Here is a 13766-nt window from a genome sequence, read left to right as displayed (position 1 = left end):
AGCACACAGGATTATCTTTGTGAAACTTTATTTTTATGATTTGTCACGTGTGTGATGCTGAGGTTTTCAGGCATGCTAAAAATTATTGTTTTATTAATGACATGCAGATAACTGACGATTGACAACCCTATTGACCTTGTATAAAAGCAGCTAAGATTAATACTGTTGTAACGAAGAGTAACTCTAAGAATTTATCCCACAATTAATCTTCAAATGAGAGTTTCATTTTTGTTTAGACCAGTATGTACACTAATAGTTGCGGATTGTTGCAAGATATATAATACAGTGAATGTAATGCTTCATACTCCCTTTTTTGGTCATTGCATAATAATAGCACCATTTCCAATTTTGGTACGTTTTCACACTTTTGGACTTTTGTATGCTGTCACACATCAATACTTATTGTTTATAGACATTTATTTTTGGCAGTTTTATCAACATTTAATCTATTGAATCCCACTTTCTCTCCCCTTTGTAATCACATGGAAATTTTTAATATCCCCCACAATTTACTCCACTTCTTACCAACAAAGGTGCAGTTAGTAAAAAAATATCCCCCACAATTTACTCCACTTCTCACCAACAAAGGTGCAGTTAGTAAAAAAAAAAAAAAAAAAAAAAAAAAAACAGAAGTGTATCCATAAATCTTTAAATTTTATATAGCGTGTGAATCCTATATTCCTATACACATAATGATAGCCAATAAGCTCGACTAAAATTGGATATTTTTATCTATGGAAAGTTAATCTGAAATTGTTAGAAGCCTAGACACAAATCAGAAATCAACATTGAAAAAATAAAGATCCTATAACAGTATATTTACCTATCTCTTGACTTCAGTTCTTGTGGCACAGCTTGTTCCGCAGAGAAGTTACTACCTGAAATTTACACAATCATGCATCAAAAACAAGTTTCTTCATTAACTTGGATTCTTGTTCATTCGTACATGATTTCATAAAAAAGAGGCACCTTTAGTACAATTTCTAATATCCAACTCAAAGCCAAACTACCTGACAATCTGACACCCCAACCGGACCTTACAGGCTCACAGACCAGCTATATTTTTCATTATTGGATGAAAAACCAGCTTATGAACCAATTGAAGAGACACTAACCAATTGATTTTTTTGTTAAGATATAAGGAAATATCCTATCAGGATGATCACTAAAAGTCATTTACTAAACAAGTCCATCTTACCTTTCTCCTCCCACAATAAATTTTCCTTGGGGTTGAGTATACATACAACAATAGAGAGCTTACTATGATTATATTAGTTTGAATTTAATTAGTCATTCCCTTAAGCAATTTAATCAAATGAAACTACACTTACCAGACACACCAACTAACAAATTGAAGTAAACAAGCTACGTGATGCAATTGAAACATACATACTCAAGCTCCATAGAGCATAGCTACACTACTATTGAAGTTCATAAACAGGCTCCTCAAAGCAGTAGGAAAATTTAGCATATTTATTGTGAAGCCAATTTGAATATTAGGGTCGCGTTAACATTTTTCAAGGTTTGCCTAGGCCACTATGGACATGCTTTGAATGAAGGTTAAGGGGAAGTCAAATAAGAGAAAATGTCAGTCATACACGCTAGAGCCAACTCATTTATCAAGAGCCAAGACATGGACAACAACGTTCGTCTTAGAATGAGCACACTAACCTGCAGATAAACTCTTTCTGAAAATTTGGATCAGAGCACAGTTCATTGAGCTTGATTGCAGAAGTAACATGAGGCTCATAATTACAGGTGCCCTTCTGTATTGTTCCGCAAATGAAACATCTAACTCCAAAGAAGTACAATATTTTACTCCTGAGGAAACCCATTAAGTTATTCAGAACTTGAATTTGCATATTTGACATGGGATAAGATCAAATTTTGATTAAAAACATTTTACATTATTACCACAATTGGGACACTCCGTTCATTCAGGAAAGAACAAAGAATGTAATAAGATACAAAGCCTGCCAGGCCAGGCAATTTCTCTTGGATAGATGGGTGTGAGAAGAAAGCAGATAAAATTAAGTGTAAACTAATGTGAGGAAAAAATATCTAGAACACTTAACATTTGGTTTGTGTAGAACACCATTCATGTCCAACCAAACATCACGCCAGAACCCAGATTAATAATCTCTATTTATATTCTTACTCCGTTCTCCTAACATTGCAACAAGGGAGGTAGGCATGGATTTTAAGATGGGGAGAGAGATAGAGAGAAATGAAAGACATAGACCCATAATGAAAAGAGAGATAGAAAGAAAGCATGTGCAAAAAAGAAAATGTTGCAAGAAACATCCTAAAATGGTAGTATAAATACCAGGACCCCTTAATGTGATCTTATGCATGAACCCTGACAACACCGAAGCAGATAACAGGACTGGTGCAATCATTCTACATTTAGAAGTCACCATAGAATCTTACATAGTAGCTCATGTAATTGATCACTGGTTAGATATCAGATTCCATCAAGTACCGATTATAAGGATCCTACAATGATGACTTTGCAACATGACTAACAAAGTCAAACAGTTAGTGACTGACAGTGACAAAGTACATGACAATCCAATATCTAAGTATGATTAGAATTACTTCATTACCTAATTTTAGAAGATAGCCAAGGTACATCTTGAACACCCGAGAATTCCAGCACAATGGCCTCATACTGAACATCCATAGTTGTTGTAACTATAGCCAATATCAGCTTGCTAACCATAAAAACACATTCCACAATTCCTACATATGCAGTTACCACTGCACAGGTCCAGCTATTGATAGTAATCTCTCTCTGAAGGACATTGTCCGAGTAAAACCAGAAGTATAGTTTCAACAACAGCTACTTTAAAGATTTTCTCTTGTCATGGCAGCCATATATATATTCATATCTTCAACACATCAGTCTTGCAAGCATAAGTTCTCCTGCATGATGACCATACAAATAATTAGATTGCCTCCTATATTTCACAAGCTCGCAAGATTAGGCTTGATGATACATATGCTGAAAAGTAGCATACATAATCTATATATATACTAAAATAACAACCGCTGATGTCGTCATTGTCTACGTGTCACTTTTTTATTTAATTTTTTCCCTCCAAAATGCAAGGATAATGTCATATTTTTTTTCCTTTTTAAGCTACTCTATTTAACATAGCTTTGAAAATATATTCCATTTGAATTTTCAAATTTTAAATTTTGGGTTTTCTACACATATTATGCTATTTAGTTAATAATATAATTTAATTGAAATTTCTTAATTAAAAATGAAAATTATGCACTTTCGGGAATTGCATATTCATATTTAATTAGAAATTAGTTAGGAAAAATGAGGAAGTTATTTTCTTTCAATACGTATTACAAGTCTATAATTCAATTCTTATTTTAAAACCGTGCATTGCACGGGGTTAATCTAGTTTATATATGAATCAAGGCCAAATCTTTAAGATATCAGCGCACTCAAAGCACTTAAGATGATGTTGATGGGGTTAGACACTTAGACCGTTAAATACAGTACCACTTATTGCTATACTCAGGATATACAGAATGTTTGCTTGATCCACACCCATCACATTGGCAACAAATCCTAGCCCGTAAGATAACATCCGTCTTGTAGACAATACACAAAACTAATATGCTATATCCTGAATGACCAGGAATATGATATGCGTTCGTTGTCCAGGAATATCAAGCTTCATCCACCAAATGCATGATACACAAAGGCTAGGACAAGGCTGTGTAACAGTTAAAATTTCATAGTAGGTTCATATTAACATTGGTTGTATCTGCTTGACATATATCAAAACTTCTAATTTCAGAAAGACGTCCAAGATAATCCTCTGCCTTCATGAAATCTGCCAATTATGCTCTTCAAAGTGCCTCAATAATAATGAAGAATTAAAATCTAATTTAATCCCAACTAGATAAGATACAAATCCAGAATTCTCAAGGCACTTATCATTCAGAGTCCCCATTAGCATTTGACTGGGTCAAATTCTATATAGTTATGAAGGTTGCATTACAGATTCTCTAGGGAGTGATAATATTTTAAATCAGACCCATGGTGCGAACTTATAGAGTAATGCTCTAGTGAGCATCTTTTTAAATCAGCAGCTTTGCCCCTTAAGGAGCTAACTGCCACATCTGCAATTGAACCAAGCAATTCTTTGTTTTATCAAAACTGTTAATTGCTAACGGAAGTGAAACTTAGTATTACAATGTGTGTAGTACTTAATTGCTAGAAAATTTAGATTCCAAACAAGACCAAGCTGTTTTCGAACTCTGACACCCACGGATTCTCCTTGCAACCCAAAATAAAAAAGCCTAACCAGTAATTTCCCTAAGATTTAGCTTAATAAAACTGAATAAATAAATAAACATGTCCAGACAATTAAGAAAATCAATGTTAAGAAAAGGTAAGATTTCCTCCATATATTCTTAACTGGGGAAAAGAAGGGGAAAAATTATTAAGAAAAACCATGATATTTTTTATGACTTAAGTTTTCTATAGCAGCAGAATTGAGCAAATTGAGTGACAAAAAATTATTATAATGATTGTTACTTTGTAATTTTGCAAGGAGCGTCTCATGACAATGTCAATGTCATGGTACAGCTTCTCCACATCCCCGAAAAAGTATAGAAGTGCATAACATAACAAGAACTTTCAAAATACAAGGGTTGGTACAAGCTAAAAATAAAAAACAGTGATGAGATATGTTGACAAGAATTATTCTTAGGAAAAACAAATAATTAAAAGGTTAAATAACACCTTACAAAGAAAGCATGAAAAAAACTCTAAAAATGCTAGTTTATTAATGCTCTTAGTTTATAGAGCACTTAAACTATTCGCTTTCCATTGCCACTGAGGCAAACAGATTTTTTTTTCCCCTCTAAATTATAAAACAGAGCATATATGCAGTTTGCAAATCAGCATTCGAACCAATGAATAAATCAAAGGTCACAGAGCATATAAGTTTCCACATCAAATGCAAAAGCCAACTTGTAAAAGATATCACCTAGCCATCTATACTTGAGAGAGAAAATATTTTTAAAGATCATGCCAGTGGTTGCATTAAGCAAAGTGTAAGCTATATGTACCAAAACTAGAAATAAAAACATGAACTAAAAATGCAAGTTCTGCATACCTGACATGCAAACTCATTGCAACACCATCTCAAGTTCTCAACATTCTGAGATAAAGGAGCAAACAAAACTTTGCTTCTCATAGATCATATTATAGAAAGTTCTCATCCAACACACCATAGAGAATCTTATCAGGTGAAAGTCCCTCATATAACATTATGCAGAGAAAAAGCTTTGCTTCAGTTAAGAATCCCCTTTTGCACAACCTATTTATAATAGCACTATAATCTTTGATGGAGACTTGATAACCATGTTGCAGCATGCAATGAAAAATTACTATTGCGGCAGATGTATCTCCCTTGACACAATGTGCTTTTATCAACGTCATGTAAGCAACCTTTGACAAATTAAGTTGCTGATGTTGAAGAAAACACATTAAATTGTCTGCAGCCTTTAAACCACCATATAAGCAGAGGCCATTCAAGAGAATATTATAAGTGACAGAACTAGGCTGAAGATTCTCCCTTATCATCTCATCATGTAGCCATAAAGCTGTACTCAAGTCCTTAGCTTTGCAAAGACATTGGATAATGGTATTATAAGTTACTTGATCTGGTTTTAGACCCTTGCTGTACATATTTGCTAGTACTTGAAAAGATTCCTGCCACCTCCTTTGGTTGCAGAGACCTTTAATCAGAACAGTGTAAGTGACATGATTTGGGTTTACATATTCTGCCATCATCTTCCGGAGCAGCTCAAGCATGGCAGTTACATCTTCATCTTTACAGTAACCATCCATTAGAGTAGTGTAGGTTATAGAATTTGGTACAAGTCCATGTACTTTAATTGCCTCAAACCATGTTCTGGCCTCCACTAGTCTTCCACTTCTACAAAAACCATGAATCAAAGAATTAAATGTGATTATCGTTGGATCAATACCCTTTTCCAACAGTTGTGTATATAACTGTACAGCATCTCCAATATTACCAAATTTCACAAATCCATCAATCATTATATTATACAAAACAACATTGAAAGATAAATCACATCTTGTTAGGGTCTCAAAGTACACTATTGCCTCTGGCATCAACCCCTTCTCACATAGGTTCGAGAGAATTGTTCCATGGGAGACAAAATTTGGAAAGATACTTCTCGACTGCATCTCACCGCAGAGTTGTATAGCTCTATCTACTTCCCCTATCTTGCAAAGGCCTTGTATAAGAATAGAGTAAACAACTAGATCGGGTTTTAGCCCTAGGCCTTCCATCTCCTCAAGCAATTTAATTGCCTTGTCAAATTGCGCCGTCTTACATAGACCATCAAGCACAATACTATAGGGGATAATGCTTGGTGGAATACCCTGAGAAACCATCTTATGTAGCAGTCTACGTGCTTCATCCAATTTGCCACCCTGGCAATATCCACATACCAATACTTTATATGTAAAATTATCTGGCTTCAAACCCTTGACCATCATATTCCGAATGATCTGCTCAGCCTCACTTACCAAGCCAAGTCGATGAAACCCTTTGAGAATAGTATTATATGTCACAATATCAGGATCAACACCATTCTTCTCCATATTATCTATAAACATCAAAGCTTCTTCTATAGATCCTTCCATACATAATCCGTCAATAAGGATATTATAGCTGTATGTATCAGGGAGAATCCCATACTTAAGCATCATGCAAAAGAATGACTTTGCAATATGAACAAGGCCCATTCTGCAAAAACCTGACATAAGGGCATTGATTGAAACAATGCACGGCCAACTATCCTTTCGTTCAGCCTCCAGCCAAAATTTTACTGCTTCTTGAAGCAGTGATTGCCTGCAAAGGCCATCTATAAAAATGGGATTTGTATATCTGCTCTGTATATCTCTGGATTTTATTTCATCGTATACATTCCATATTATATCAGTGTATTTCATGTTTTGCAACAAGCTATTATAGGTGTATATTGATGGTTGCAAATCCATAATCTTCATCTTTGCTAAAACAACAAGGGAGTCATGGACCATATCACATCTTGAATAACAAAAGGCCACCATGTCCCAGACAAGACAAGTCGAATTCCAGTCACTAAAGCTGTTATCAAGAAGATCACAGAGAAAAGGCACAGAACCTGACCCTAATCACACCAGAAATAACCCATAAACAGTAGTGTAAGATTCATAACCCACGTCTCTAAGCAGAAAATAACAACAAAAACACTATAAGCTGATAATCACTACATCAGTAAATAGTAACCAAATATCGATGTTACTAATGGAAGATTGGAAGGTCTAGAAAATTTAACGCAAGCAATCTTATCTCTAAGAATTCAACCAACGGAATTCAATAGAAAGACTGCTTCCTCAGGAATGTTATAGGGAATTGATGATTATATTATTAGTAATTCAAAATTGCAACCCAGCAGTAACCCTTTTCAGTCAGAGGAATACCGTGATTGCTTTTTCCAGTAGGGTGATAGATGCCACCAGCAACTTTAAAAACAGAAGTTTCCTAAAGGTTCAGGTTCAATCGATTTCTGAAGAATGACTGTCTGAGGAAGGAGTCCATGAATACTTTTTCGAACGTTAAAGAAGATATTCAATGCAAGAAATTTAGATAAAGTATATACAGGAAGTCTATCCAATCCTTACGCAAGAAGATATATCACATAGCTACAAGGAGGGTGTCAAAGAGGTCAGTTCTATGAGTACTGTGACATATTTTGAGCATCATTTCCATGGGTGTGTATCTTATAATCCTACTTATGTCATAACTCCTACATTCAGAGCAACCTTAGACAAATGAACAACCGTTCTTCGCTTGTAGATTTTCATTAAGAGTTCGGAATATTTAACTTAAATAGATTGTCATTCAAAAATCTCCCGACAGTGACAGAATTAACTGTAATGCTCATGCAAGTTGCAACTCCACACCGGTTGTTGAAAGTGATCATGACCGACTTTAAATTCAGTTTGGTGAGAACCAAATGCAAAATGGTTATTTAATCTAAAGCAAAAAACCAGTAATAACTCGCGCTCTGTAATTTGCCTTTTTCCTGGCAGTAGCTCAAGGCTTACAAAAGATTGATTCTACTTTTAGATACACAGATAGGAGCAAACTACAATTCGGATTCATTTAAAGCTGATTAATGTGAGCTATATACAGACAAGTATAGAATTGCAAAGCAAATGCTTAAATTCTCGTGATACCGACACAAAAACAGGAAAACTGTCAATGTTCCAACATGAAATTCAATCCGAATAAGAAAATGAGCTATTCAATTGCTAAAAGCTGTAAAATCATCAATCGTAAATCATTTTACTTCTCCAACATAAATTCATTGATCAAACAAAATAGAGCTCCAAAACAATTACTCATTAGATTAAAACAACTGACCTTCATCTTCTATAATCTTCTTAATAAGATCCTGCAAATGCCAAATTTGCCGCATATCAGCAAGAATATGAGCCACAATAAACATACATTTGATCGAATGGCGAAACCCATACTCAATCTTCAAAAGGGAATAAAACCCGATAGCCGAATCCGGGTTTTCAATCCTCGATCTATCAACAATCTGATCAACAGTATCAGAATCCAACTTGGAACCAAAAACGCCATGAAAATAACCACCAGACACAAATTGATGGAGGCCGAAACGTCGTAAATTGTAGAGGATTTCAGAGACTGTGTTATTGGGGGTTTGGGTTAGGGTTTTGGGGGGAAGTTCGTCGGAAATTATGGCGGCGGAAGTGGAAGTGAAGGGTTTAACAAGGCGGCGAGGAAGAAGGCGGCGGAGGCTACATTGATGGAGACGATAAAGCATGGAAATTGATGAGCTTGAAGGTTATCAATGGCGGAAAGGAGAAGAAAGGGTGGCGGAGGAGAGAGAAAGAGGAAGAGAGAGAAGGAAGATGGCATTTGGGGTTTAGGGTTTAAGGAAGCCGTTGAATTCCCGGCAATTTCAAAGGTACTGGAGTTACATGGGAAAACTGATGACACCAACTTATGGATCCGACCATGTTTGTTGTCACTCATTTTGCTGTGACCGGTGAGGTGGTATGCGGCCTAGTGTCGAGCCTACGTGCCATGGGTTGTTAACACGGCTTATTTTACGAGACGAGTGCAAATCGCCCGCCTGAATCCTCGATGTTCGATCCATGTCAGCCTTCCCCCCATATGCGCAACAAGCAAATAAGTAGAGAAAATAATACGCACTGACACTAACTTGCACCACGAAGTAAGATACATAGGCATAAGGAGGTTGCCTCATAATCAACGTCGACTATAACCCCTAGCCTTCCAAGTTAATGATGCGGGTTCGATTTCCACTACCCGCTCCAGGACATCGGGGAAATTGTCAACACGTGACATTATGGATTTACAGTCTAATCAACTTTGATTTGGACGACTCTAAGCATGGGTCAAGCTCAAGTAGACATTGTATACAAAAACATTTATTGAATTTAGGATAACTTTTGTTGAATTTAGGGTAACTTTATCCTTAAAGGTTAAAACTTTTATTATATATGATTAACTTTCATCCATTATAAGGTAACTTTTGAACATTTTAAGGTAACTTTGAAGCAGATGTATAATATTTTATTATACATTCGATTTTTTTAAATGTGATGTCCATTGTATAAGGGCGTGTCAAATATATATGTGTTCACATGTATATTCACTAAATTTGTCTTACTTTTTTAATATGTGACATTTCGTGGTATACTGTTGTGTTATACGTTATTGTTGGAGTAACCTTCAAGCAAAATTATAGTTCATGACCGTACAAAAATAATGATACATTCTATGGTGTGATTGGTGTCAAATTTTTTTAGTGTTGGGTTGTGTTAGACTGTTAGCCTACTGAATGTCGTTTTTGGCAACCATACGCAAGAACTTAGTAAGAAAAATAATATTTTAGATTTTTCAAAATAGTGGTACATATACTGATATACAAATATTTCAACTTTTTCTATTTGGGAATTGATCATCCACATTGTTTAACTTAATTTTTTTCTTATACAGTTGCTCCTTTAATGTTTAACCTTATCTTATTTTTTTTCTTACAATATTGAATATTTTCAATATTGTTACCTCGATTACCATACTAAATGATCATAGCACCTTTCCTTTTTGGCATGTTTTTAGAATTTCTTAATTATTTCAATCAGTTCTATTTTAACTAACTTGTTCATTTTCCTTTTAGCCAATAACATTTTCACATTTTCAAGCTTTAATTTATCTACATTTTTCTTACACTTGTTGTAACACCCTAGAAATTCCTTTCTTTTAAGATACCTGTTTTACCCTTTTTAAAACCTTAAATAGGAATATCTAAGACATTACCGCCACCGTGAAAACGGCTAAGGCAACTAACAAAGACACACAAGGGAAGACTAATTTCAAACCATTCAAAACAAGTCAACTTGAAAAGTCAATCAACGAAAGTAAAGTCAAACGAAGTAAAATAAAATCTACCTACAACTTAGAACCATTATAGGCCCTTATTAAAACCAAAACTGAACTCAAAACTCTTTTCATTAGTCACGCATAATAATCAAGTCATAAATAAATAAAGCAATAAACATATCATATATTTATAGAAACTAGCATGATTCGCTCTTCACTCATGCCCATTCATGAAAATGCTTCATCATCTGAAAAGCTTATCTCTACCTATTTCCACTACTCTCCATTAAAAATGGGTCATCATAGGGCCAAGATAAAGACAAGGCCAACAAACACACAATCAGCAAAGCTGAGTACATAAGCGTGATTAACACACTAGCATACAATTCCCTATCAATACACAACTTACCTTGTTGCACCTGTTTTTCAAACTTACAACAATCAATAAAAGTTCTCACTAGACACTAAATAATTTATTTAGCGTTGATTACGCATCGAACGGGTTTCCCATTAACCTCCCCCAATAAATTGAGGATACTGACACGGAAGCTAACCGTGCCAGCATCAAAACCACTCGTAAGTGGCGGAATTCCTGCGCATAATAATAATAAAAGGAATGTACAGCGTCCTGTACTCCAGTAGAAGTTATGGTTAAATATAAAACCCCATAACTCCCCCCATATGTTCATACTCAAGGTATATACGTTCCAAGAGTTTTGGTGCGTAATCTCTTTCACTTTACGTTATTTACAGATTATTAAACTCGGTGATGACTCTCAAACCATAATCATTCAATCAACAATAATTAATCAAACAATCAAATATACCAATTTAATTCTTGAATAATTAGTGACCACATAATATTTAATGTTGAACCCTATTTAATTCTACCTCAGTGTCAAAGACACCTTAAACGCATAAAGCGCCACAAATCCTATCCCTCGGTGTTAAAAACACCTTAAGTGCACTAAGGCACCAACATACAATTTATTCCTCGTGTACATAGACATTTATATAGCTCCTTTCTCATGCTTAAAGCATCAATAAAAATTATATGAACCATAATAAAATTCCTTTTCAATATTCCAAACCAAATTAAACATTCAGTTTAATTAAACATGCTCTCTAACATGCCATAAATAAATATGTGGTTCATAAATAATATTCCAAACTATTATTTTCCATCCAATAATCCATCATAAATAAATCATGCTTCATAATCCAATCACTAACAACATCCAAACCATAATTTTCAATCCAAACCTAGCATGATACTACTTGAAATCAATTAAACACCTTTATCATGCTACTACATCAATATAATTATGCTAAGTACGCGAACGTACCTTGTATACGATCTTAATATTGCCACAATTAATAAAAATCACTCACTTCAAAGTCTCCTACAATTTAAACCATAGAAGAGCATTAAAATCCACTCTACACAAATTTCCAGCAATATATACTATTATAAAACCCCTCATAATTTATTTAAAATAAGCTAAAATTATATTTAAAACATCATACTTTAAAATTAATGGGTAATTAAAATTCCTTAAAGAAACTTGATTTTTCATACACAACCAAAAATTCCAGCACTATATTTTAATGAAAACTTGCTGTAATTTAGCCTTAAAACACTTTAATTAAAAGTTTACACCATTATATATCATAATCTTTCAATAATTTACAAATCAAGAACCTAGGGTTTCAAAAATTGGGGCTTTTTAATTAAAAACATAATCTGAAATTAATTAACATAATACTCATAATCAAACATCAAAAATTAAATCACAAAACCTATAATTATATTTAGATCTAGGATTAAATAGGTTTTTTTTTTAAAAAAAAAATAAAGTTTTAATTTTTTTTTTCGGAAAGGGTGGCTGGCGCCTGCGGCCCACCGGTGGTGGTGGTGGCCGGCGATAAGGGGGAGCCGAAAAAAGGGGAAAGGGAAAAAGAGAAAGAAAAAGAAAAGAAAAATAAAGAGAAAAGGGAGAGAAGTTTACCTTGGTTTTTCTCCACTCTGGGCAAAGTTGATTTGCCTCATATGTGGGATATTTATACCCCTTTTCTAGAAATCCTTCTCCCAAAACTTTCCTCTTTTAATTTTCTTAATCCCTTCCCTAATAAAACTTTACTTAAAATAAAACTTTCCTAAATTAAACCCAACTTAATTAAAATAATTAATTAAATAAACTTTCCTTTTATAAAATATTTCCAAACTTATTAAAATGAATAATTAAAATACTTTAAATAAAACATTTCAATTCAATTAAATACTTCTCAAAATACTTATTTTAAATAAAATACGTATAAAAATACGAGATATTACACTTGTCCACTTTTAAACATTGTCTCTCCTACAAATTTATAGAGGTGATCAAACAATCGGGCCGGACCAGGCCTTATCATTATATCTTGTGCCCAAACCCTGCAAAAAAAGTAACGGGCTTGTTAGACGAAAGTGGGCTTTTTTTGGGTTGAGTTTGGATTTTTAACTAAAAATGTGTTTTTAAGCTTACCCAAACCCGTCCTATTTACGGACCGTACCACTGTTGATCACCTCTACTGAATTACAAAGTACTTTTTTCTTACACCCACTCACTAATTTTTTTTAACTACTTGTGCAAATAATAAATGTTAAAATCAAATAAAAATGAATGTAGTATTGAACTTGTTCTCTTCACCAAAATAAGATATTTTTGGTGTGATTTTAATAAGTTTTTACTTGGCCTTGTCCAATGTAATGATTGATTAAACTTTGATCGTATTTTTGCACTAATATATGAAGAAAATATAGTCAAGTAGAATCTTAGCTTGTTGTATTTGTTGTATTGTGTACTTTTCGACTATGTAATTTTCTTACAATAAATTGTATTCATACTCAATTAAAGATATTTTAAACTAAATTTAAAATTTTATGGAGTATAATCTAACTTGTTTTGGTCTAATATGCCCTTATTTTTTTTATAAAAATAAAAAATTAAAAAAAAAAGGTCGTAAGTTTTGTCATTACTTGATAAGCTAAAGAGAACAAGTCATATATACATTTTTTTTAATGTTTTTTTACAACATTCCACTTCATCAGCTTATTTCCTTTTATGATTTCATAGTGTTACAACTTACGAGCATCTCTAATTGTAAGCTAATTATTAAATAAATTTGGAATGCCGCATAGGATTTTAAGCTAACTCTATTTGTAGCTATTTTGTGCCCCAATGGTTAGCTAATGACTTTCTAATTAAATAAGTTTAACTTTCTCAATTAGCT

General features: G+C 33.8%; 1 protein-coding gene across 2 annotated transcripts; it reads right to left on the bottom strand.

Moving 5' to 3' along the window:
* Positions 1–679: 679 nt before the first annotated feature.
* On the bottom strand, positions 680–9187 carry LOC145563580 (uncharacterized). Of its 2 annotated transcripts, XM_081624028.1 has the most exons (5): positions 8478–9187; positions 5148–7218; positions 2607–2925; positions 1672–1821; positions 680–878 (listed from the first exon to the last, which is right to left on the bottom strand). In XM_081624028.1, exons 1-2 carry the CDS (start codon positions 8905–8907, stop codon positions 5237–5239), a joined length of 2412 nt encoding a protein of 803 aa, XP_081480154.1. In that variant the 5' UTR covers positions 8908–9187; the 3' UTR covers positions 680–878; positions 1672–1821; positions 2607–2925; positions 5148–5236. The 2 variants fall into 2 exon arrangements, with proteins under 2 accessions (XP_081480154.1, XP_081480155.1); XM_081624029.1 differs by lacking the exon at positions 1672–1821.
* Between the last annotated feature and the right edge of the window lie 4579 nt (positions 9188–13766).

This window comes from Chenopodium album, chromosome 10, assembly GCF_948465745.1.
Source record: "Chenopodium album chromosome 10, dcCheAlbu1.1, whole genome shotgun sequence".
Lineage (NCBI taxonomy): Eukaryota > Viridiplantae > Streptophyta > Magnoliopsida > Caryophyllales > Amaranthaceae > Chenopodium > Chenopodium album.
This window is presented reverse-complemented; position numbering and strand designations above follow the sequence as displayed.

What these genes read in the sequence shown, in the direction of transcription:
- LOC145563580 (XM_081624028.1), bottom strand. Translation starts at nt 8,907, where the DNA reads ATGCTTTATCGTCTCCATCAATGTAGCCTCCGCCGCCTTCTTCCTCGC. An exon ending in GAAGATTATAGAAGATGAAG is followed by an intron (nt 7,219 to 8,477) that starts GTCAGTTGTTTT and finishes TGGTGTGATTAG; the next exon opens with GGTCAGGTTCTGTGCCTTTT.